Genomic DNA, 24,789 nt, shown 5'->3' with positions numbered 1-24,789 from the left:
TGTATTTTGAAACTGGGAAGAGGCCTTAGAGATTATTCAATTTGACATTTGTATTTTATAGCTGAAAAATACCAAGTTTCTTTTAAGATTGGTAAATAAAATGATTTTAAATAAAGGAGCTAATAGAAATAGCTTCTAACACTAATAGAAATATAGAATTCTACTTAAGAGAGTTATAGTGACACTGTACTCTGTTCTGTGAGACCCTCTCTGGAAGATTACATTCATTGCTAAGTATACAATATGTAAAAGGAAGGTTTAAAAGGTACAATCAAGTTTATATGAGGTCAAGAAAACATGCCATATGAGGCATACCTAACAAAACATTTTATGTTAAAGGAAGCAGGAGACAATCCCTGTCTCCCCATCTTAGCATTTTGATCTCTCTTATCCTTCAGCTATTATCACCTTCTAATATACTGTGCCTTTATTGTAAATTTCATGTCAAGAATTTCATGATGTCATGATTTTTTTGATGATGGTTTTGTTTACTGATATATACCTGGAGACAGAAAGTACCCAGCACATAGTAGATGTTTAAAAATATCTGTTGAATTTTTATGGAGATAATGTAAAAAAATAGGGGAGAGAAAATATTTAAAGAAACAGAAGCTGAGAAATTCCAGGAATTGGAGATAGGTTAGAATTTAGGAAACACAGTGAATCCCAAGGTAGATTAAAAAAAAAAAAACAGAACGAAACAACAACAAAAAAACAACTCACATCTAGTCACATGGTAGAGAAGCAGCAGAAAGCCAAACACCAAGAATCCTAAATGAAATCAGAGAAAAAGAATTTGTTATCTCCAAAGATGACTATTACACTGACAGCTAATTATTCACCAGCAATATTGGAAACAAAATGTCGGTGAAATAATATCTTTAAAATGCTGGAGGAAAATAACTGTCAATCTCAAATTCTATATCCAATTAAACTGTCTTTCAAGTAAGAGAACCCAATCAAAAACAGAATTTTATCATCAAAGACTCCCACTAAAAACTCCCAAAGGGTGTACTTGAGGAGCAAAGAAAATAATCTCAAAATAAAAGGCCAAATTGCAGAAAGTAGTAGTAAGCCAAGAAAATGATAATCATAAGGGTGAATCTAAACAAAATCTACCTGTTCTCAATAAAATATTGTTAATTTATGCAGTTAAAACAATTAGAACTAAAATTAGTGTGTGCTAAGATCCTTTTATGTACAAAAGATTTAAAATGGCTTAACTAAAATAATAACTATACAAATTGAACTATAGATTCAATACAATTCCAGTATAAATACCAATAGAAATCTTTTTTATATAAGCTAACAACCCACCTCTAAAATTTTTATGGAAGAACAATAATTCATTAATAGCTAAGATACTTCTAAAGGAGACAAAAATAGGAGAGGTATTTACCCAATTTGATATATAAGCCCATAGTATACATTTGTAGTCATTAAAAAAGGGTAGTAATGATATAGAGTTAGACAGCCCAATGGAACAGAATATACAGCCCAGAATCTAATACACCTCCTCTCAACATGTGGAAACTTATGACAAGGGCAGCATTATATATCAGTGATGAAAGAATAAGCTAGTCAGTAAATGGAAATAGAATAAAATAAATTGAATACCTTTTCACAACATACAGAAAAATCAATTCCATGTGGACTAAAGGCTTAAATGTAAAAAAATTAGACTTTAAAACATTCACATTAAAATTATAAGAGAATATAAAGGCGTCAAAGAATTCCTAAACAAGATATAAAAATATATGAACCATAAAAAAAGAGATTGCTAAATTTCAAAATCACTATAAAATGAGGAAATAATCTAAATACAGGAGAGAAGATATTTGCAACACATGATATTGACATAGATTAGGTGTCCAATTATATGAAGTCCTACTAATCAATAAAAATATACAATAGAAAAAATTGTTTAAAAAAAACAGGATACTTTTCCAAGAGGAAAATACTAATGGCCAATAAACAAGAAAAGATGCTCAGTCTCCCTGTAATCAAGAAAAAGTAAATTAAAACTCCATTGAAATAGTATTTTATATCCAAGGGATTGGTAACAAATTTAAAAACAAATTTGACAATACCAGGAGTTGGTGAGGTTGTGAAGTAGACAGTTACATCTATATACTGCTACTTTAGAAATCAATTTGATGTTGCACAAATTAAAAATGTGGAAACCTATGAGCCTGGGCATTTATCATAAAGAAAACCTTGCCCATGTTCTCCTAGACATGTATAATCATATCATCATTGTTTATAAAAACAGAAACAAAAATTGAATATATCCCAAAGTCTATTTATAGGAGACTGGATTAGTTAATAGAATAGTCACAGACTGGAATATTATACAGCAATGAAAATGAATGAACTATTTCTAATATGTCAACATGAATAAATCTAAAAAATAAACATTAACTTAAAAAAAAAGCAAGTAACAAAATAATAATAATACAATATGTAAAACACAGTCAAGGAGATTGTAAAGACACGTATTTAGGACCATAGTGATCTCTGTGGGGAGAACAGAGAATATGATTGGAGAGAATCACACAAAAAGATTAAAAGGTATTTATTGGTAAGATTCTATTTTTTTAACCTGTGTGGTAGTATATATGTGTTCAATTCACTAATTTTCTTCAAAAGCTATATATTTAATATTAATTCATTTGTATAAAATATATTGTAATTTTAAAGCCAAAATTCCTGCTATGATGAAATTCATAAGATCTCTCAAAATAAAATTATCTCAATAGTTGATTTCCAATTCTTCTGTAGAGAATTAAAAACATATTTGAATTGAATAAAATTCAATTAATATATACTTAAAATATATCTACTAACAAAGCTATAAACATAGAATTTTGAGAGTTATATTTGGCTATCAAAATTTCTCAATTCTAAAAATAATGTGTTGTATTTTTTTAAGTATAAAAGATAAAGGATATAAGACCTTATTAATATTTTAAGTTTTGCTATTGAGTTAGTTTATATATTAAGAAGATTTGTATAGTTCATATTGCAAGAATTTTTAGAAATCATTTACTTTGAGAACGTCTTTATATAAATGAAGAAATGTTTAAAAATTGTATGAATCCTTATGATGTATTGTATAGATGTATAGTATATATATTGTATATCTCCAGCTCCATTTTAAAGGTTCTATTTAACTAATAAATTCAGATATAATTTATTACCTCCTCAGATCAGTCATTTCTAATAACAAAAAAATTTTTAAACAAATAATCTCTCTTCATTTTAAGAAGTTAACTTTATAATATTCAATGTTCATAAATTGTTTGTTTGCGAAAGACTGATTTAAACTTTAACCAACATGCTTGAAATCATTGAAAGACCACACCCTACACTCCGCGGAGACACTTTAGAAAATAATTCTTATTCACTCTTCAGGAAATTTACAAATGTATCCCCATATAAGAGCTCCAGAAATAACTCAATATCACATATCAAGCTCAGGCATTGAAAGGGCATCTAATATAATACGTTAACATTAGCAACTGCCTAAAGCTTTACTTATAAGGGATTTTGATACCCAAACGAAAAATTGGTACCCAAGTAACTTCTCCCAATAAATGAATTCTAAGAAATGTTAATCCATATTTAATAACTCAGTTGTAGAAATCTGAAATGATTTTCTTTAACATAAAATGTAAGAGTACTGAAAATCGACCATTTTAATTTACAGAGGGCAAATATTCATTTCGGTTATCAGTTATTCAACCACAATGCACTGCTGAAAAATCAAGAGTACAAAGTTAACATTGAGTTTATTTTCATCAAATGTCTAAAATGAGCCAAAATTTAAGAACTGTTTCATATTCCATGTTCAAAGACCAAACTCGAGTTTATAATTTGTTGGTAATCAAAGAAAGGCTGTTTTTAAGAAGTCTGAGGGAATTTAGCTTTTTTAACAAGTCAACATACTTCTAAATAATATTAACATTAACATGAATGTGGTAAATTTTTAGATATTATTTAATAAAGTGTAAACATAGAAGACTAAACTGCAATATAGACACATTTTAAAAAATAAATGTGTCTTATAAGAGTAGAAAAAAGTTTTTAGCAAGAATGGAAATAAAAACAGTGCAGCTTTATTTTTAACTAAATAAAATATTTTAGCTTAAGTTCTTTCATTTGACAAATATCAATTGAGTGCCTAACTCAATCATTCCCTAAACTGGTCCTTTAATACATACAGAGAATATGTGTTTAAAACTCTATGTAAATCCACATTTGTAACATATATATATGCACATATATAACCATATATGTCATATATCAATCTTCAAAGCAAAAGGCTAATTATAATATGGTTAGGATACACTGCATTAGTAACTAGATTTACTTTAATTACATATTAAAACCTCATTATTATAGGTTCAGTTTTAGTTTTGAATTATGATCATTTAAGCAGAGATTTTATTTTTAGTATGATGAGGACATACTATTTTCATAAACGACTGAGTATAGAATATTTAACAAACAAAGAAATGTTATTATGCACCCATATACTAATCACATGGTATCCATATCTATTTAATACTTCAGAGCCTCTGGAATCTTTACTTGCTAATTATTTGCTGCCTAAGAGGAGGCATAAATTTATTTCTTCAGATATTTTATATAATTATTATTAATTAATGAGGTTTTAATTATTGTACTTGTTAATAATGTGGAGAAAATAATAAGAATTGGAGCAATTATTTCTATAAATTAAGTGAATGAGAAAAATAATTTTAGAAGAGGTTGAGCAATTTAAAAATAAAATTCATATGCATGTTCTCTGAATATGTTAAACCAATTGTATTTGTGGATGAACATAAATCTAACTGATTAGAATTCTATGTCAAGTGAATATTCTTATGATGTAAAAAGCATAAATCTTCAGTCTTAAAATTGAAATATTTGGTCATTTATTATCTAGCTATGAATAGAAATTAATTTTGAAATATCTACAACAAAAAGCAATAAAGAAGAGCATATCACTACAATTAGTTTCATAGGAATGAATTAAAGCAGACCTTTTGATACCATGCTGAATGTTTCATTTTTGATACTGTAATATCCATGTAAGATCTTCCTAAGAGACAGTTACTCATGATCTTCCTAAGAGACAGTTACCATGATGCCAGCTGTAAACATTTGACATTGGAGACTCATAGAACCCCTCTAAGAGATGTGAATGCATACCATCAGCAGGATTATATTTTTGACCAAAGGAAATTGAGAATGACACCCATAGAGACCACTGGCTGCTAAGAAGGATACGATCAGTGCCAGGAAACAGCACTGCACCTTTTATCATTTCTCCCATGATGCACCCTACTGACCACATGTCAACTGAAAACAAAAATGACATGAAGATAAACAAGAAGACAGGAATAGAAGAGCAAATAAATGAAACCACTTGGCTACCCATGCCATAGAGCAATGGTCTGACCTTTCGCTGACTGGATGAGAGGCCAATTTTATGATCATTAGTGTTATAAAACAGTGAAATGGGAGAGAAAACAAGAATGTCAGGACCCTTTCTGCTAAGTAACAACACTGCTCAATGTTGCCCAATGTATGATGAATACTACTTTGCAATTATAATTCAATGATTAATTTAGTTTCTGATTTAAAAGGTCTAATTTACATTTATCTACTAGAATCCTACTGATTTGTATTGTAAATTATTGTAGATTGTTTTAATATGGGAAACATGTAAATCAGTTCATTTTTTATTCTTTTGTGTACCATATTTGGGAGTGGGGGAAAGAAAGAAAAGCTGCCAGTAACTTCAAAAGAAAGGATTTCTTTTATAAAACACATTTATTCTTATTTATAAATGTGAATAAATTTCCAGAAGTGAATGCCAGTTCAAGAATAAATGTTTTGGAATATGCTGGCTCAGTTTCATTGCTTCCCATCAAAGGAGCAAGTTTCTAAATAGGAAGCCTTGGCTTATTTTTATAGATGTGGTTGCTTTATAATGGTAAGAAATGCTGGCTTTCAAAAAGAGATGGTTCAACAAGAGATAATCAACATGACTAGAGAGCTGACACTTATTCTGAAATTGTGAATGAAAAAGAAACACTAAAATTTAAGGTGAAGTTATGATGGTCTCTCTGCTGTTGCCAGTTATCATCCAGAACTTAAAACCAGGAAGCTAGAGCAGAGGATTCACAGGGAGGGGCAAAATGGGGAAAGGAGAAGCAAAAAAGTGAAATCTTGCTCTTTAACTATTGTTGGTTACTCACATGTTCCTCTTGAAGTCAGAAAGAGAAACAGGTCATTCTTGTGGGAGGGTGGGGAATAAGGGATGTAGAAGGTAGAACAAATAGTTGAAAAGGCATTAAGATAGTAGCCACTATAATTTGCTCCACTTACTCTTCAAATTACATCTTGTAATTTGGCAGTAACCTTAAAGTATTCCTCATGAGAGTCTTTCCAATATGAAAATCTCACTCAGATTAAACTCAAAGTTTCCATAGTTTGACTTAACACCTAAACAGAGTGATCACTGCAAAGGAATGGTTACAGCTTTAAAGGTGATAAGCATACCAGAGAAGCAAATTGGTTTTGCTTCCGTTTTAGGAAAGCAGTAACATGCAGAAATATCAGGGAAAGATAGAGCAAACAGTTGTGCATCCTTTATTATTAATGCATTTGTAATTCCAGATAATATCTGTCTCAAAAGAGGTTGGTATTATGAGAATTTTTGATTAAAAGAAAAAAAAAAGATCTCCAAAAATGTATTTATTTTTGAATTGCAAGTATTCTTATCGTACTGTCCAAAGTTATCGGTCTGACTAAGTTGCTTATAACAGTGTATCTATTTTTTATAGATATTGGAAAAGAGACAAAAAAAAAATATAGAGAGATAAAAACTCAACAAGCAGTGTTTTATCTTGCCTGTTATCTATTCAAACATTTGGGGAAAAGCTGTTTCTGCCACAAACCTATCGGGGACTTTTTAAACATTTATTCTTATTTTTTATTTAATAACCAAAAAATAGACTTAATAGATCACAAAGCTTTGCATAAAAATCATGCAGAGATATAAACTCTACATCTGAACTACTGATGAATATATGTTGAATTCTGTTTTCTTTATTTTAATGAATCTTTCCAAGGTGATAATACTGTGGAAACCATTCCAATCCTCGTTTAACTTGATTCACTATCCGCTATTTCTATAGATAATCCATGCTTATGCCACCTAAGTGTTTCAAAGCCTTATTCCTGAAAATGGCAAACTTGGTCATTATGTATTACAAAAGTGAAATATATGCACGTGAATTTACATGGATTTTTATATACTCAAGACAGGATTATTTCTCAAAATAAAGCTATCGTACCAGATTTTATGAATTAGTCATCACAACTAAAACAAGAAATAGGTAATAAAAGAATGATATTTTATCTTACTGGGACAGGAAGCTGGGGTGGTGGTAAGCCTTCCCTCAACTAATAAATAATCTGCTTTTCAGAGTAACTGAATTATTTTATACAATTTTAAAAATGTTTCAATGAATATTGACTGTATATAAATCTTAGAAGATATTACTAAATTCAATCACTGTTGGAAACTGGATTTTGATGTTTTCTAGACAGTCTGACACAGTGTTTTGGTCTCCATAAGAGTTTTGTATACTAATGCTACCCAGGTAGAATTCTGGTTGCTTTTATGATTCTCATTTATTGCATTCAGTGTCCCCATAGGCAGAAAGTATATTCATTTGCAATTTTAACACTCAGAAACTAAGTCACTTTCCTTAAAACAAAAGCTAAGTGAGTTGTGGTGTTACCAAAATATGGTTTTTAATTTTCTAAGTGAGAAAATCTCTAGTGTGGTATCATCTGTTAGGCATTAGATTATAGTAAATTATCTTTTCTATTTCTAGCCAAGAGATAAAAATAATATAATGTAGGCCCTGGCAAGTTAAATTTAAATAAAGCACTCACTATACTGCTACTTTCACATTCTGTGTAATGGCTTGGATGCTAATCCACAATGAAACATTTTTGGACTCTGTGAGCTTCAATCCAGCAACCTGGCAAATATTTCAGTGGTTCTGGCAACATGACTTTGAGACTACACTGCTTTTCTCCTTAACCTAACTAAATTCTTAATTTAGTTTAGGATTCAGACAATGTGCTTTGATACATTTTCTTTTATTGGATACTTCTAAGTATAATAGCAAAATTATTATGGTTTTTTAAAATGAGAACTCCGTTTCTTTGTATAGTTGATGTTCAAAATTTATAAATTTAATTAGGTGTTTAACAAAAGCACATTGTTTTAAACTTCAGTGCAAAACAAAATTGTAAAAGACTACTGATAAACATAAACAAACTGAGAAGGTACATATTTTATACATATGAATCTAAGTAAAAACAATTAACAATATTTGTGAATCACAATGCTAAATATTCTAATGCCAGGAAATCAGAGGAAGATTTTTTCCTTGAGTCCGTCTACCTACTCAACCTGCTTTTCTTTGTAACTTCTATGTCATCATATTATTCATTTTAACCTTTATTTAAAAGACCTTATATTTTTATTTGCTTTTTTATTAAACAGAAAAATCTGCTGAAAGTTATAATAAAGGGGAAAATTTCTAGGTTTATATTGTTATAAATAAAGTTATAGACTAATAAACTTGCAAACTACCTTACCATAAAAACAATTAAATAATATGTTTACTGCACCAAAATATTTTAAATTATCATCTTTCAAAATCCATGTAATTTTGAAGTGTACAAAAAGAAGTAATTTAAAGAAATCCTAATGTTGAAAAAATGTCTTTTTCTAAACTTTTCATATTCTAATCAACAAACAGTAAATACTGGCTCTGAATATCTCACATTATCACCAAATTAAATACAAGCTTCCTGAAAATGCATGTAAATATTCTTATTTCATCCTGTGCATCAGCTTGCAGACATGCTTTAGTAAATAGAAAACTATTCATTTTTCCTTTCTTTCACTGTTGTCTAATTAATATAACATATAATTTGGTTTCTCGTCATCTGAGAGAGTATTTTTTTATTCTAGGTGGACCTTTAGTTATTTTTATTTTTTATAGTTTATCTAATTCATTTTGAAGGTTATTTGGGCTAAGTTCCCCCAACTATAACATAAAAATTGGAGTTCCTTATCTTTGAAGGTATTTACAAGTGCGTATATGTTTGTAAACATTTAATGTTTTATGTGTATAAAATGGCTATCATCACAGCAATTCTGTAAGATAGGCAAAGGAGGTATTTTATAAAATAAAGTTTAGGAGATGTCACATGACTAAAGTAAATAGGACCAAAAGCCAGTTCTTGGAGCCCTATTCCGATATGTGCTCAAGACTTATTTGACTGCTGAAGGGAGAGAGTCCCACAGTATGTATCACCATTCAGGAACTCTGTCCTAAGAGCTAAATGGACCAACAGCAGTTTAAATGGAATATTACAGCAATGACTAAGGAATGCATTTTATTGTTTGTAGTTTCTCACCACGCCCTGAATATTTCACTTCATTTTTAAGGATTGCTCAGTAATCTACCTACAGAACTGTAGAGGGACAGGAAAAAACAACCTTCTACATACATTTCCAACAGACAGGAAACTTCTGGGGCCCCGGCAGTTCTAGTGAAGTTTTGTGCATGATAGCATTCAGTAGATTCCTCTCCAAGGCATCAAGGGGTCGAGGTCCAGCTCCTCAATTTCTTGCCTTTTATTCCTCCCCAGAAGCCCATGCTCTGGGTCCTCCCTCACTTTCTGCCTCCTGGCTGTATAACTCACCAAACAACTTTTAGGACCTTTATGCCTTCCTCTGCCCTCTAGTGGACTCTGGTCTATTACTGTAAACACCTTGGAGAAGGGATTTCCTTCTTATATCTATGACTTCCATCCATCTTTTCGGATCCCCACAAAATCTCCAACTCTCATTCTAGTGATTCCTGTCTCACTCAGATTTTCTCAAAATAGTAATAATGGAGAAGAGTAGTAAGCAAATTAATGGTGAAAATATATTCTTTTAAATAAATACAAAGAAATAATAAATGAATAATCTTTTTTATGTTTATGATTATCTGCAATTTGCTTGGTGTGAAAGAATGATCACTGGATTTTTACATCCCAATTTTATTTAAAGCCCTAAATTATGTTTTGTTTGAAAGAACCCTGAGTTACCCTAATATTAGGAAACAGACTCAAATTATAGCAAGGTATTAGTTGCAAAAGTTTATTAGGAAGTAAGCACAGTTATTTCAAGGAGGTAAAAAGGATTACGAACATTCGTCTGCACTAAATGAATATTATAATCCACCATCTCCAATTTTTGTGTATTTTACTTTAAATATTCCTAATTTCCATGTTCAAGCTTAGAAAAGATATGACATTCAATTACTTTGTAAATAAATAAATAAATATGAATATTTATTTATTTAGCTAATTCTTTAATTTAGTATTTACTTCTTCAAATATGTTTTGAAAAATCATTTGCCTCTTCCTTAACAACGTAGCTCCTTGGTGAGGTTATATGTATATATTCTTTTAATTCTAACTGAAATTTCTTGTATCTTCAGAGGGAAAGGCAAGAGGGGGGTATTTTAGCAGTGCAATTGTCAGTGCTAATTAGAGATAATATACATGAGGCATAGAAGTTTCAAATGAATACACTGTGTCTGTCTTTAACATCACCCAGGTCCAGAGCATGCCATCCAAAAACTCTAAATAAAGGGACTATTACGAGCCTCGTTCAAAGAAGGTGCTGCCACTTGAAGTAGAATGGAAAAACAATAAAGTAGAAAGAGTGTGTCTATAAGAAGCAAGTTTAAGGAAAGAACTCATGAAAACTATACTGGTAGTATATGAATGAGCCTTCAGTAATCAAGAATATGGCATGCCTAGGTTGGAGTTCGAAGTGGGTGAAAGGAGTGACTAGATAGTCCTAAAAAAAAGTCAACAAAACCTTCTAAGAAACCATCACAAAACTGCTTTATTGTAAGTCCTTATTAAAAGAAAAAAATCTGAATGAAATGTAAAGTCACTGACACCTCATATGATCTTTGGGTTATATAAAGAAAATAATGGGCCTGGTATATCTATTGCTCTCTAACTTGAATTCATCATAGGTCTAAGACATTTTAGCAATACTGCATATTTTGTCAACATATATACTATGAAACAGGTTTTAATCATAAAAGTATAGTGAAAATTGAGTGTATAACAGTGTATGTTCGTATCATTTTAAAAAACTATGTAATAAAAATTAAATATTTTATAAATGTCTCTTTGGATATTAAAAGATTAGCAAACTAGTTAACGGAAAAAGCAAATATGAATATTTATTTACTTATTTATTTAGCCAATACTTTAACTTACTAATCAAAAAACTACCCTGTGATATCATCTGGATCATATCTTGATAGCCAAGAAACCCACGCAATGTTTCTCAAATGCAAAGACAGTTTTAAGTGAAAAAGTGGCTAACACTTTAAGTTATCCATGACAATTTCATAAGATATCTTGATTTGTCAAGATGTTTTACTACTTTTGCTTAAGATGCAGATTAAGAAAGGGAACACTAAAAAGTTCTGTCGATTATGATGATAGAGTATCATCACACCATTTTTTAGCTTCAGAGAAATTCTACATAAATTACTCTGAATAATTCTAAGTGAAAGTCAAGAGAACCTATGATTAATTTTCTTTTTAAGTCTCTGAAAATCTTAGAGGTAGTCATGGTTATCAATTTGCATATACTAAACTTTGAAATTACTTCCAGTAAATGATAGAATCCTTTAGATCTCAATATATTAGCATGATTCTTCTCCGTATACACAATCTCCATTGGCACCTCAACTTGTGTCTGGTCATCACGGTTTAGTGAAGTTAGTTCAGTGCTCTGGTCTCTTGATTCAGGAGGAAGCTCTACTCATAAAATGGTAATAATTTCATGCAAAGGTTAAGAAAACAATTCCACTCAAAAAAACAGAATATGTTGTCCATTGTTTAATGGGGATTTCTATGGGTTCATTTATTTTTAAAATATAGCCATGACTTAAGACATTAAATTATCATTTTACTTATAGGTAAAATGAACTAAGGATTTAAATTCAAATAGAACATTTTCAATGAGATGGCAGTTCTTCTAATTCATTTCATCTGGAAATTATTTACTCATATTTAAGTAGAGTTTAACTTAAGCAAGATGTTTTCTACTATAAATGTCTTTATGTAATTTCCCTGTTTACTCTTTCGGTCCTCATTCAGCATCATTATCATAAATGGCACTAGGCTATCAAAGACTGATATTCTATATAATCATCACATGAGACAAAAGAATTCAGAATGCAAACCCTTATAACAATCTACATTTACTGTCATAGGATTTATTCAATTTCTAGTACTAAACTTATCAAAAATATATATTTTATGCATTGATTTTTGCACAATTTAAGTTACAAACATTTTTCTAAAACATAAACTAGAATAAATGGGTAAAAAAAAACTTTGAAGAGAACAATCTGTGGAAGAATGTGGAATTATCAATGTGGTGTTATTATCTTTGCTTGTTTTTCTGAAGAATTATTTTGGGTTAAAAATGTTTTGATTTTTCCTCATTTTTTGGCTTTTAAATTTAATATTGTTAAAATAAATGAAAAGCAACCCTGATAAATGTCTGAAGAGCTAAATTAGATTGCAGAGAACCATGAAAATCAAACAACCTGTAAGAACAATGTCACATGGAAATGAGATATTTTGTGACATTTTGTCTTTCACTAACAATGCATTATAGAGATGTGGCTATTCGCTTTAAGAACTGATTGAGAATTTCCTTTTTGGGAGAGTGGGTTTGAAAAGTATTATATCCTTAAGACAAATGAACAAAGGAAAAAAAAAACACTTTTTAATGAAATTAGTACATTTAAATATGAATGAATTACGATATTGTTCAAATCAACTACATTGGATATATAACTAATCCTCAAAATATAAATAGTAAATATAAAGTAAAATGAAAGTAAAATAAAGTATCTTAATACATAATCAATATATAAATTATTAAGATATTTTACGTTTTCTTTTTATAGCTTCAATATCTAGTACACATTTTGCACATATAATGCCTCTCAATTCAGAATAGCCATAATTTCAATTGCTGAATGCTACATGTTGCTAGTGGCTACATATTAGACAGTATAGTTTTAGAAAATGTCATTACTCTTCCACTATTCTAGAATTTAGAGAATATCTTGTTAATATCCAGAAGAATGAATAAACGCCCACATAAATGTGTGCTCATTATGGTATTAAGTACTTACTGTGTTTGGTTTTCTTTTATATAGGCCTTTTCTTCTACTTTACATCTATTAAATAATAATCATAATCCTTCTTATATAATAAAAGAGTTCCTTAATAGAGCTTTCTTATCAATCATATATAATATTTAATGGAATTATGGACCACAGTTTTATTGCCAATTTCCAAAAACGTCATATGTAGTAAAGACACTGGACTCAGTCTTGCATTATCATTGTTAAAATTATCCATAATTGTAGTACTTAGATTTCAGTACTGTGCATTGGCCAAGTATTTCTGTATTTATAAAAGTATATTTTCTATTACCACATAAACTTTATTATCTATATACTACAATGATAAATATGTGCCTTTGTTAGAAAGTAAGCTTTTGGTCATTTCAGAAATATACCAGCTCATTTGACAATTCCAAATCATAGATATCACTCAGGAATTTCTGATGGAATCTAGAACAGGATTCAGTGGTAGAATTCAAATCAACACTGCTGTTTAAAATTCTAAATTTTGTTGGAAAAGCAATTATCTATGTTTCAGTCACATCTCCAAGTCAAGTGAGGGAAGTCTATTTTAAACCCACCAAACATCTGGCAATTTGAATAATAATTAAGATTTTTAAATGTGGAAGTGCATGTTTTAAGGAGAAAATGCTACATAGACCTATTTAAGACTGAACATAGTGTCAGGAATAATTCAAATCAATGAAGCTGTAAACAAAAGCTTAAGACGTCAGCAAGGAGAGAAATTATTATTCCTAAATGTTCTAGAAGCACAAAATAGTTTTAGAAAGCAGATGGAAAATACTTGCAAGTAGTGACTTTTTCTCTAGTGATAAAAATAAATATATTTTTAATCATGTGAGATTTGGTGGCCTCTCATTGATGAAAAAAATAGCATTGCTACTTTAAATTATAGAAAAGAAAATAATTTAAGGAAAAAAAAAGCCCATTGAAATTTAATTGGTAAGTAGTCTTCAGTACTGGTCAGATTATAAAAATTATCACTTTTTAAAAAAATCAGTTACACCACTTACCCAACTTTTTGCTTCTATCTTTACTCTCCTGGTAAAACCATTATGTGTTTAAAGGGAGAGAGAACAAAACAGGTAAAGCTGCAGCAAAAGGTACAAGGATACAGTCCCTTCCTGGAAAGAGGATTTTGTGGCGAACCATTTCTCCCATAATGCATCCCACAGACCATATATCCACTAGAACAGGAGAGAGGGAAGTGAAGAAAAGGGAGGAAAGTAAAGTTAACTAAGATAATTGATCTCTGAAGGAGAAGGAAAAAGAACAGTTTGATTAGAAGGTACAATTTTGTTTCCCACCAAAAGTTGTTCAAAACTGTGCATTAAAATCAGCACTATAATATTACAGAAACAATGTCTAGTGTGAGAACTCAAATTAATTTTAAAAAACTACTTTATGGGTGCCTTAGATTGCCTCATTAGTGCCAGGAAGTGGTGACATGGAAAAGCAGCAGCTAAACCAAAAGTGTCTTAATCAACCCGCACATGTAGCTGTTTCCATTTTCTCTTCGATTCAGTTACGTGGAGTAGGGCAACAAAAGACCACCTTTTTGTTTGGTTATTTTTTGGTTTTGGTACCTGCAACCAAATCCAAGAAACTAAGAAATGGCTGAAATCATACTTTAAAGGCAGAAGGATTAGAATCCCTAGTATTCAGGACTTAGTTTTCCCTTCAGAAGTAATCCTTGTAAATAAATATTAGTTTTAGTTTCTATTAGAAATATTTCAAGAAAAAAACATATATGATTAATTAGCACATGTATAAAAGAGTCACCTGGAAGTAAAGCGAAAAAAAAATATTAAAGGTGTTAAAAAATGTTACGTACATGGATTTATTTCTCAGTTATACTTGTTAACAAACATGCTTCACCTTCTCTAACCAATCTTTTCCCTCTTCCAAATGGCTTTTTAGTAAGGACAAAGGGAACTTCGAGGCAAAAACATTAGGCCAAAATGCTCCTTGGGGAAGAAAGGCAGGGTTAGGTGCATAGGTTAGGTGGGCATGCCTGATGTTGGAGCAAGCGAGTTTTTCTGCATGATAACCTTCTTCCCATACGTAAGTGGGAGGACAGCACAAGAGTGCTTGGTATGGCTTTGTCATGGATCTAGAGATGCCAAAAAACTAAGACAGTATCTTGCAATCCTTTGTAGTGAAGAAAGGAAAAGCGATAAAATTATATGCCATTTCTGCAGCAAAGATCTGAAAAGCCATAAAAGGCAAATTCAGATCCCCAAACCCTTGTATAGCCCTGATTTCTTGAATTTGTAAATTGGTTCCCCTTTGATTTTTAAAAAATAACTTGTGAAGAATGTATACAAATATCTTCTTTTCCAAATAAGTTAGATGTGATACTGCCTTAGAAAATGGGCTAGATGTGTCTAGCCCCAAGTCAAAAGGTAACAGAATTTTGCCATTGTCCATCATAGTGATTCTGACCTTCCCAAGAGTTGACTTTTCCTCTTCCTCTACACAAATTCACAAAAGTATTGCCTCTCTTCTAATCTGGAAGTACTCAAAGACATTTTTTAAAATTTGGTGGCCAGGAAATTTTCATAAAAGTACCTTGTAACAGCTGCCCATAAAAATACACTGATAATTATTTTTATAGAACTTATAAAAACAGACTGTTAGGACTAAATATAATAAAATATAAAAATAAATATGAAAGGTACACCGAGTACATATAACAATCCTAATTTAAAACTATTTTAATTCCTAAAAATATTGCACATGTTTTTTAATATGCTGTATTACTCTTCGGAGTTTTTTTTTTTTCAAAATAATTTATTGCAATGCTTTCTATAGGCATTTTATAAATCCTTTATTTTAATCAATAAAATCAAATTGTAATACATTTTAAAAATTCTTTCTATCTTTTCCTTTAAAGTGTTCATTAATACTAGATTTTCTTTATGAAAGCAGTAATATAAAATATTTTTCTCTCTGTGTGGTTTTTGGAATTTATAAAAATTTTCTAGGCAATCGCTATCCTAAATATTAATCGTAGAGCAGTTTAAAGTATTAAAGAAACTCTTATCCAACTTGAACAATTTGGATTATTCTAAATTGACTATTCATTGTGCATTTGTGATATTCCCGTTCCAAGGATTTGTCGTGTATTTTTGTTTACCTTTTCCTATGACCAGAGCCATCTCTCTAATATATGACATAGAACCAAATAGTTAAATGCAATAGACAGATTTCTTCCTGTTTTCATACTCACTTTGAGCTGAGCTGCAACCCAAATAGCAATTTTTCTCAGTATCTACAGCATGTGCACTCATTAGTATCCACTTGACTGTCTAATCAGACTCCATTTATAATTCTTTTTAGCTATTACATTTTAGTGTTCTTTTAGTAAAGCTTACTTCTCAGAAACATCCTTCACACTTTTAATGAGTAATTCTTTTTAGTATTTAAAAATCAAAAACTTCTAAATATGAAGGCTGGCAGCCCTGTTTAAAAAAAAAATCATATACATGAAAGAGAACATTACGTTTAGCTATCTGAAACATGTACTCATTTTCTTCCCGGTCTCCATGGCTGCTACTCAGAGGCATCCCTACCGTTCTCCTTGTAGCCCATTCCCAAGATGACCTCGGGGGCTCTGTAATAACGTGTCACCACATAAGGAGTCATCATGAAGCTTGTGCCTGCCGTCCTGGCCAGTCCAAAGTCGAGGATTTTCAATGTACAATCAGACTTGACTACAATGTTACTTGGTTTTAAATCCTGATAATAGGAACAAAAGAAAAAATGAAAAGCCAGCATCATATGGAACATGTGATTTCTATCTACTCAATCAATGTGGCAGTCTTACAATAACACTGATGCCCACCCCACGTACTGCAGAGCCCTACATAAAGCAGATGATTACTACCCCAAATGAGTTTATGATTAGCTTTTAGATTTTTTTCTAATATCCTCAGAAACTTTTTTTAAACCTAGAAGAGAATTGTACTATCATTTTTATAATTTAGGCTCATCTCGGGAAGAGGTTTTAGAAAAAATACATATCATTTATTGTCATCTGTTAGCTTTCTCTTTATGGAAACATAAACCTTTCAGCTTATATGTCATTTCTAGGCCTGACAGGAGAGCAGATCAGGATAGCTGTCTTGATGCTTTCAGAAACAAATCATGTAAATGAACTGTCTTATTTCAACTGCACATATGACCTCTGCCAATCAAGGGGCTAGAAAATATAAGCCTTCTCAGAGGCTGACTCTCAATGTGCTGAAATAAAATGTTAAACAAAAATCAACTACACTATTAAAGTTTCCTTCTACATATAGTGAGCTACGTGCTAATTCTAACATAAAAGAAATGAAAAAGGACAGTATATTTAACCAAGCTCCCTACATAAAGAAAATCATCTACAGTTGCTTTTTCTTCTCCAAAAACATCTTAATTATAATTCAGAAGTAGGTGTTCTTACCCTGTGAATAATTCCAGCAGAGTGGAGGTGCTTGATGCCACACAACATTTGGTATAGGAGGTAAGACATTCGCTCATGGTCTAATTCCATCTGAATCACCTGACACAAGTTGGCATCCATCAGTTCCATTACTAAGTAACTGGAAGGTAAATCCACAATTTAGTTCCAGATCACAAGACCCATGAAGTCCTTCAAACAAATGAGAATCCTCTCCTAAATCTGTAGTTGTCTGAATTCTCTAGCTCTACATTTGACTGAATTAAGACTGTGAAAAACTTCCAAGTTTTGCATGCATGTTAGCAAGGGTAACTCTACTGCAAGTTTGCTAACAGAAGAAGCATTTATTAATGTGTGGTTTCTACCCATCTATTTTTCTACCTTCATATTGTTCTCACTTTTCCTTGAATTTCCTGAACTCTTTTCTATTATGATTACAAAAAAATATATTCAGAATAGCTTCTTCCATTAAATACAATGCTTCTGTGTTAAATAAGAAATGTATCTGTGTTAAACATGCAATGTATCTGTGCCTGGATTTACTTCCTCTCTTTCTATTGTCACTATACTTATAGGTAGATTCTTTTTATGCAAAATCAAAGGCACTACAAAAATACAAGTAAAGCTTAAAGATAATTTTTATCATGTCTCTCTTAATGTTTTTCAAAATAAATTGACTCATTCTAGAAAGTTCACAGAATCAATTAATAATAGATAGATACATAATACATAATGAGCCTTCCCTGATTGAACCAAGAACATGGAATAACAAAGCACAAGGAGCCAAAAGGCCAGAAAGAAGCAGAAGCATCTTTCCAGGAAATAACACCATAAACAGGATCTTCTGTCCTCTCACTGGATCCCTTTCATTTGCTGCCAACCTCTTAAGTCTCTTTGATCTCTACAAGGGATTTTATCCATTTGATTTTTTGTCATTTTCCCTTGAGTTATTTGAGAGCTATGCTCTCCCTTCCTTCATGAATTTTGTTACTTACACATCTTGGAACTCCTCCAGCGTTTTCTGGGGTGTGAAGACATTTAATAAACTAATAATCTGGAAAATAGACAGAGGAAGGAGAGAAAGAAAAAGGGAGAGAAAGAATTACTTAATAAGCACATTTAAAATAACATTTTTTTTCCCAACTCAAAGTCGCACACTAGTGCTATAACAGAAATAAAAAAAGTTGAAATATTTCTAGAACTGTCTCACAGAACATAGGAAAATGTACGCAGAACAGGTATATGATCTATCTTCAGGTTAAAATGAAATTAAAAAGCTTAAATTCCTAGGCAAAAAGAAGAGTCAGAGAAGATACATAATTGTGATATTGCTTTAAAGTCTGGTTCTCCTTGGTAAAATATGGAGCTGAATGCAATCAAACAAACAAACAAAAAAAAGAAAAAGAGGAGGAAAGCCATGTAAGAAAAGTGAGAGCAGTGAGACACCCAACAAGACTTAGCAAAGCCATGTTTTTCCTTCAAATGAACAAGGTAGAGTTCTAATTCGAGGTGGTGCTTTAATTCAAGGCAGTCCTTTAAATCAGTTTACCTTCTAGCTTAAGTAAATTTCAAAAAAAAAATCTTTGTCACATTTCCAAATAGATTGCATACATAAATAACTCAAAATGTTCTTTCAGCTAAATATTCTGTACTAATGTGCCAAAGGGAAATAAAAATAAATAATATAGATAACAATCTTCTACTCACAGGATAGATACAATGATTTCACAAAAATTGGGTAAGTACAAATTTAAGCTTTATACATCTTTAAATCATTGATTAATGAATTTCAATAAACTTCATAAGTGGTACAGAAACATATGAAGTAATAAAAATAAAACAAAATTATTTTAAACATTTGAGAAAAGCAGTCAATTCTAAGGAATGCTTTTAGGCCTTGAGCAGTTTTCATTTGTTGAAGAATTATTAAGAAAAAAAAAATCATAGTATATATATATATATATATATATATATATATATATATATATATATACACACACACACACTATGATTTGTATATATATGTGTATATATTTGTGGCAATAGTTATATCAAAAAACCCAAGATTATCTTTTCTAAAGTGAACTTGCAATACAGAATATGCATATAGAAATAAAATTGTCTCAAACATTCTCTAAAACTTGTGATTAAAGTAACTTGTTACTCTGTATGTTTAATTACAGTGTTGTAAAATCTTTGTGTGGTACATTTCTCACTAAACATATACAGTGAGTCTGTTTTTCTAGTACTTTATCTGTCTTGCAAAATAATTCATTTTTTAATGTTTGTTCAAATAAAAACATCAAAAACTGTGCACAGGACACACACATATACAACAAACACACAACCCTTAAAGATGGACAAATGCTAACCTTTATCACCTGGTGAATAAGCAATCTAGGTAATCTAAATTAATCTAGAAAATAGCATTGCAATTCTAAATAAATCAAGATACGTTATTTTAAAAGGTAAATTTCCCACTATACATCCTTATTTTCCCTTTCCTATGACCTTTTTGTTTTTTAATCTCCTTCACCTTCTTTGATTTCCCTTTGAGGATTTTTCTTTTGTTCTTATCTTTCTCCCTTATAAATTCTAATTTCTACAATAAGCAATTTAAAATCTTGTCTTTAGAAACAGATCATCGCAGGTATTTCCCTTTTAGTTGAACAGTTTCCAGGCATCTGATTCAGTGCCTTTATTCCAGCATCTTAAAATGCACAGATGTGAATCAATGGTTGTCACGGTCACACCAGCTACCACTTCCTAGAATTAAGTATTCATTTTCTAAATGGATTTTCTTCTCTGTTATTAAAGATTTATTTAGGATTACTTCACTGTTTCATTTTACTTGCTTCAGCATTAACAGAGTTCTGCATTCTAACTGCTTTTACTTAATATTACACGTACTAAAGTGAGATTTACATTTGGTTGTAAGTGAACTTCCCTTCTGTTATCAAGTTCCAGAAATATATTTCCATAAACTTACACACACACACATACACACACACACACACACACACACACAAGGGGGCAGCGGGTAAGGCATCATTTACAAATTATCATTTCAATTGGAGCTCCCCTTTAGATATCATAAATGTGAATTTTCACATTTCACATAAATGTGAAACCCCTATTAAGAACAGGAAGCATGAGTCCCTCAAATTCCCAAGTAAGTGGGACTTTCTTCACAATGTATTTATTGTATTATAAGTGCTGAAAGGAGGATTAGGGAAAATATAAATATATGAAAACACAAACTATCAAAACTTTCCATACATTGGTTTCATTGCCTATATCCATCCATCTTCCATTGCCCAGGATATTTCTCATCCTCTTTATTATCACAAAAATAGATTACATTGGTCATGTGGTAAATCTTGCTCCTACCTTTATTTAACATACTAAAAGGACAAATTGCTTTAGCAGAATGACTTTTCTTAGGAATGATCCTTTCCATCATTTCTATATTCCTTTCTAGAAGTATCATGTCCCTTGCATGGCCAAATTAAAGATGAGGACATACTTTATAAAATTGTTTTTTCTTAGTGAGGCCTTCCCTGTTCAACCTCTTTAGAAGGGTAGCTTTACCCCACTCTACATGAACCAAAATTTTTTATCTTCCTTCTTTATTTTGTTTCACTTAATAGCACTTATGTGACATTCCATACATTTACCTGTCAGTTTTGTAGACTGCTTTTCTCTTACCAGTGGGACATGAGCTCCACATGGGCAGGAACCTATCTCTGTTATCTTCGGTGCTGTATTCCTATCTAGCATCTAGATCACCTAGATCTATACCGGGCACCATTTATTCATTGAACAAATATTTGTCAAATGACCGAACTAAAAAGTCATTGGAGCAGAGTAATACAGAAAAAGAGAAACAGTCATTGGGCCTGAATCCACATATTTGTATTTCAAATACCTTTCAACTAAACACTGATATATTTCCTTCTTCTTAGTACCATTGATAGATTGACAAATTCACTTGTTTACAAAACTACACTGATAATTTCATAACTTCATAAGAGGAATGATGATAGTTATTTATTTTATAGTTTTATTATAATAATTTATAATGTATTTTATTATATACTTATATGTAATAAATTATATGTACTATATTTATTACAATTTATTAATTAATAATACTGATTCTTAAAATAATTATCTTCCATTTATTTTTACTAAGAAGAACAGGAGCATAGAAAGAATTCTAGAGATCTTTGCCTATTGTTAAAGCAATAGGCTTATTGCTTAAAGCTTATATTTTGAAGTGAAGAAAGTCCTGTAATGATATACCCTACTGAGTTCCAGTGAGAAATATTCTTGGTCTTGTTCTGAAGTGCTTTGCAGATTCATCCCTGTATGGTTGCCCAACCCTACAAAAAACAAGAGGCCAAAGCACAGTGTGTACACCGAACAGTTGGACACCACTGCCAGACTATAGCTAAAAGAAAAAGGAAGTCAAAATCTTCACCTGTTAGTAATTAAATTTAAATTGTAAAGAAATACAGCATATTGTTCTCTAGGATATTTTTGGTTTTGGTTTTGGTTTTTTCTTTTTTTTAAAAAAATGGTAATTTGGTTTTTTTAAAAAAAAATGGTAACTTGGTTTTTTTTTTTTTAAAAAAATGATAATTTGTAAATGATGCCTTACCCGCTCTCTGGTTAATTTGGAGCAAAATAACCAAATATGGTTAATTTCATAACAGGGAAATATCTATCACATTCATTCCCTCCACGCCATATGGTTTTTAGATGATTTTTAAGCCGAAAGCTACCATAAGGACAATGAAATTAAATGTAGCATATGGGCAGGATAAACAATCTTAAGAGACAGAAATTGCAAAGTAAAGAAAGCCTTTCCTACTCAAGTTGGCGTACTGATTTTCTTTCCCCAACCTCTCACTGCCAGAGTTTTAAAAATAACAACTCACGTTTTTATGGTTCACACACTTCATGAGGACTAGTTCCCGGTAAGCTCTCTTGGCATGTGTTTGGTTCTGAAAGGGTCTGCTGAGCTTCTTAATGGCCACATTTCTGTCAAGGACAGCATCATACGCAGCACTGCAGAGATACAAGAGCAATCCAGAATCAGGAACAAAGGAGCCCTTAGAATTCATGCCTACAGAACTAATGATATGGTTTTAAAAAATACTAATTTAGAATCCTACTCAGATACCTTCTCAATCAAGCTGTAAAGGAAGATAGAAAAGTGACCAGTATAAAAATATTCTACTTGCTAGGAAATTTTTAAAAAGAAAAGAAAAAGAGTATCTTGGCAGGAATACAGCATATAATTGCATCAGCAAGTGAGGGACTAAAGAATAAAGAAAGGTATTCAGCTTTCCCACTAGCCATGTAATGGTGGCAAGTCATTTCATCTCCCTGGGCCTGAATTTCTCTAGCTATAAACTCCATGGTTCTTTGGTTATTTTAAGTGGATATTCCTTCTTTCCCCACTCACAGAAACCAGTTTTTAAGGTCTGATTTTAATTGTCATGAAAGCTCAAGTTGGCTGATACTCAAGGTTCACACATTAACAATAACAAAGCTCAAATAGAGAATGCAATCAGAGAGGATTGCAGAAGCATAAATAGTTGCGTTTTAAATAAAAAGACGGAAATGAATGCTACTATCATTTGAAGATTTCAAATTATTTAAGGAAGATAATTTACCAGGCTTTGCACTGTTACTCCCATACTCGGAATACATGGATCTGGGAACAAATGAGGAAGCAAATCTCTTCTTACTATTATAGCTAATGACCCTCTAACAAAATGTTTTTTCCCAGCCCTGCAACTCTGTGTTGTGCCAGGTTGTTTGAGTTGCTGGAAAGGATTATCGGTTGCCAGGAATGACACAGCAACTAGTGTCCCCTACAATTGATCTATATAATTGGAAGTGACATTAGTAATTTAGGTTCATGGCCTTAAACTAAAGACAAACAAAAGGGATTACTTTATTGTAAGATAATGATACACTCACAGGATAAGGTAGGACAGAGTCTTAGTATTCTTCTGCTCTATGCCTCCATATAATACTTATTCGTCTCCAAAATTATCTCCATCAAAAGTCTGACCAGTTTCTGCTTGAGCATCTCCAAAAACATGGATCTTTTTTACATTACAACAACGCCTTCTGCTCTCGGACAGCTTTGAGAGTTAGAAATGTCATCATTCTAACAAGAAGAGTTGCTTCTCTATGGTTTCTGTTGATGACTGTCAGCCCTGCCTTCCGGGGTAACTCAAAATAAAGTATTCCCTTTTCATTAGGATAGTGAAATCCGCTAAAAGACTGAGCACAATGCCTGGCCTACTTATAAGCACTCAATAACTCTTAGCTTTTCTTATTTTTCCCTTTTCTTTTCTTTCTTAAGCTAAATATCGCCAGTGTCCTACCACCATTTGTCAGAATGTGATTTCAAGGCCCATCACCATCTGGTCAGTTTCCTCTAAATGTATTCCAATCTGTCAATATCCTCTGAAAATGTGGACCCTGCATTAAATAAACATTGCTACTCAAGACATGGAGTGTCAGTGAAGATTAGGGTAGGGCTCCCAATTCTCTCATTCATTCACTTGCCCATTCATTCTGTCGACAGTTAATACAGGTAAGTCTATCCTGGCTTCTTTAATAACTACATCATATACAGTGAGCCTAAATGAAATAAAAAATACTGTCTTTTTAAAAATTTGTGCTACTGTTAAACTCTGTATGTCAGCACTGGTGCTTCTGTTCTTGTTTGTTCTTGTTAATCTACCAATGGCAGCACAGATAAGAAAAAGAGTCAGATGGACCTTCATCTTTTAATTAGTGCACAAGAACAACAATAAATTTTGAAATACAGAAATTAAACTTGCTTTCTAAAAGTAAAAAATTGTGTCAGCAGGAACTTGTTCAGAACAGTCACCTAAAAGGGAAAGAGTACATTTTAATCCAAAACAATTTAGTTGAAATCATTAAAATATCTAAAGAAAGAATAGCAAT

General features: G+C 31.4%; 1 protein-coding gene across 1 annotated transcript in view; it reads right to left on the bottom strand.

Annotated features, from left to right (window-relative positions):
- The window catches only part of MAPK10 (mitogen-activated protein kinase 10), a 263,100-nt gene that overhangs the window by 49,064 nt on the left and 189,247 nt on the right, over positions 1-24,789 (bottom strand). The window contains exons 4-8 of the mRNA XM_011356389.2: positions 22,737-22,866; positions 18,789-18,847; positions 17,797-17,935; positions 16,925-17,090; positions 5,296-5,367 (exon numbers count right to left, since the gene is read on the bottom strand). Of these exons, the coding sequence (XP_011354691.1) occupies positions 5,296-5,367; positions 16,925-17,090; positions 17,797-17,935; positions 18,789-18,847; positions 22,737-22,866 (566 nt within the window). The remainder of the gene's footprint in view (positions 1-5,295; positions 5,368-16,924; positions 17,091-17,796; positions 17,936-18,788; positions 18,848-22,736; positions 22,867-24,789) is intronic.

Source organism: Pteropus vampyrus, unplaced genomic scaffold, assembly GCF_000151845.1.
Source record: "Pteropus vampyrus isolate Shadow unplaced genomic scaffold, Pvam_2.0 Scaffold25, whole genome shotgun sequence".
Classification (NCBI taxonomy): Eukaryota; Metazoa; Chordata; class Mammalia; order Chiroptera; family Pteropodidae; genus Pteropus; species Pteropus vampyrus.
This window is presented reverse-complemented; position numbering and strand designations above follow the sequence as displayed.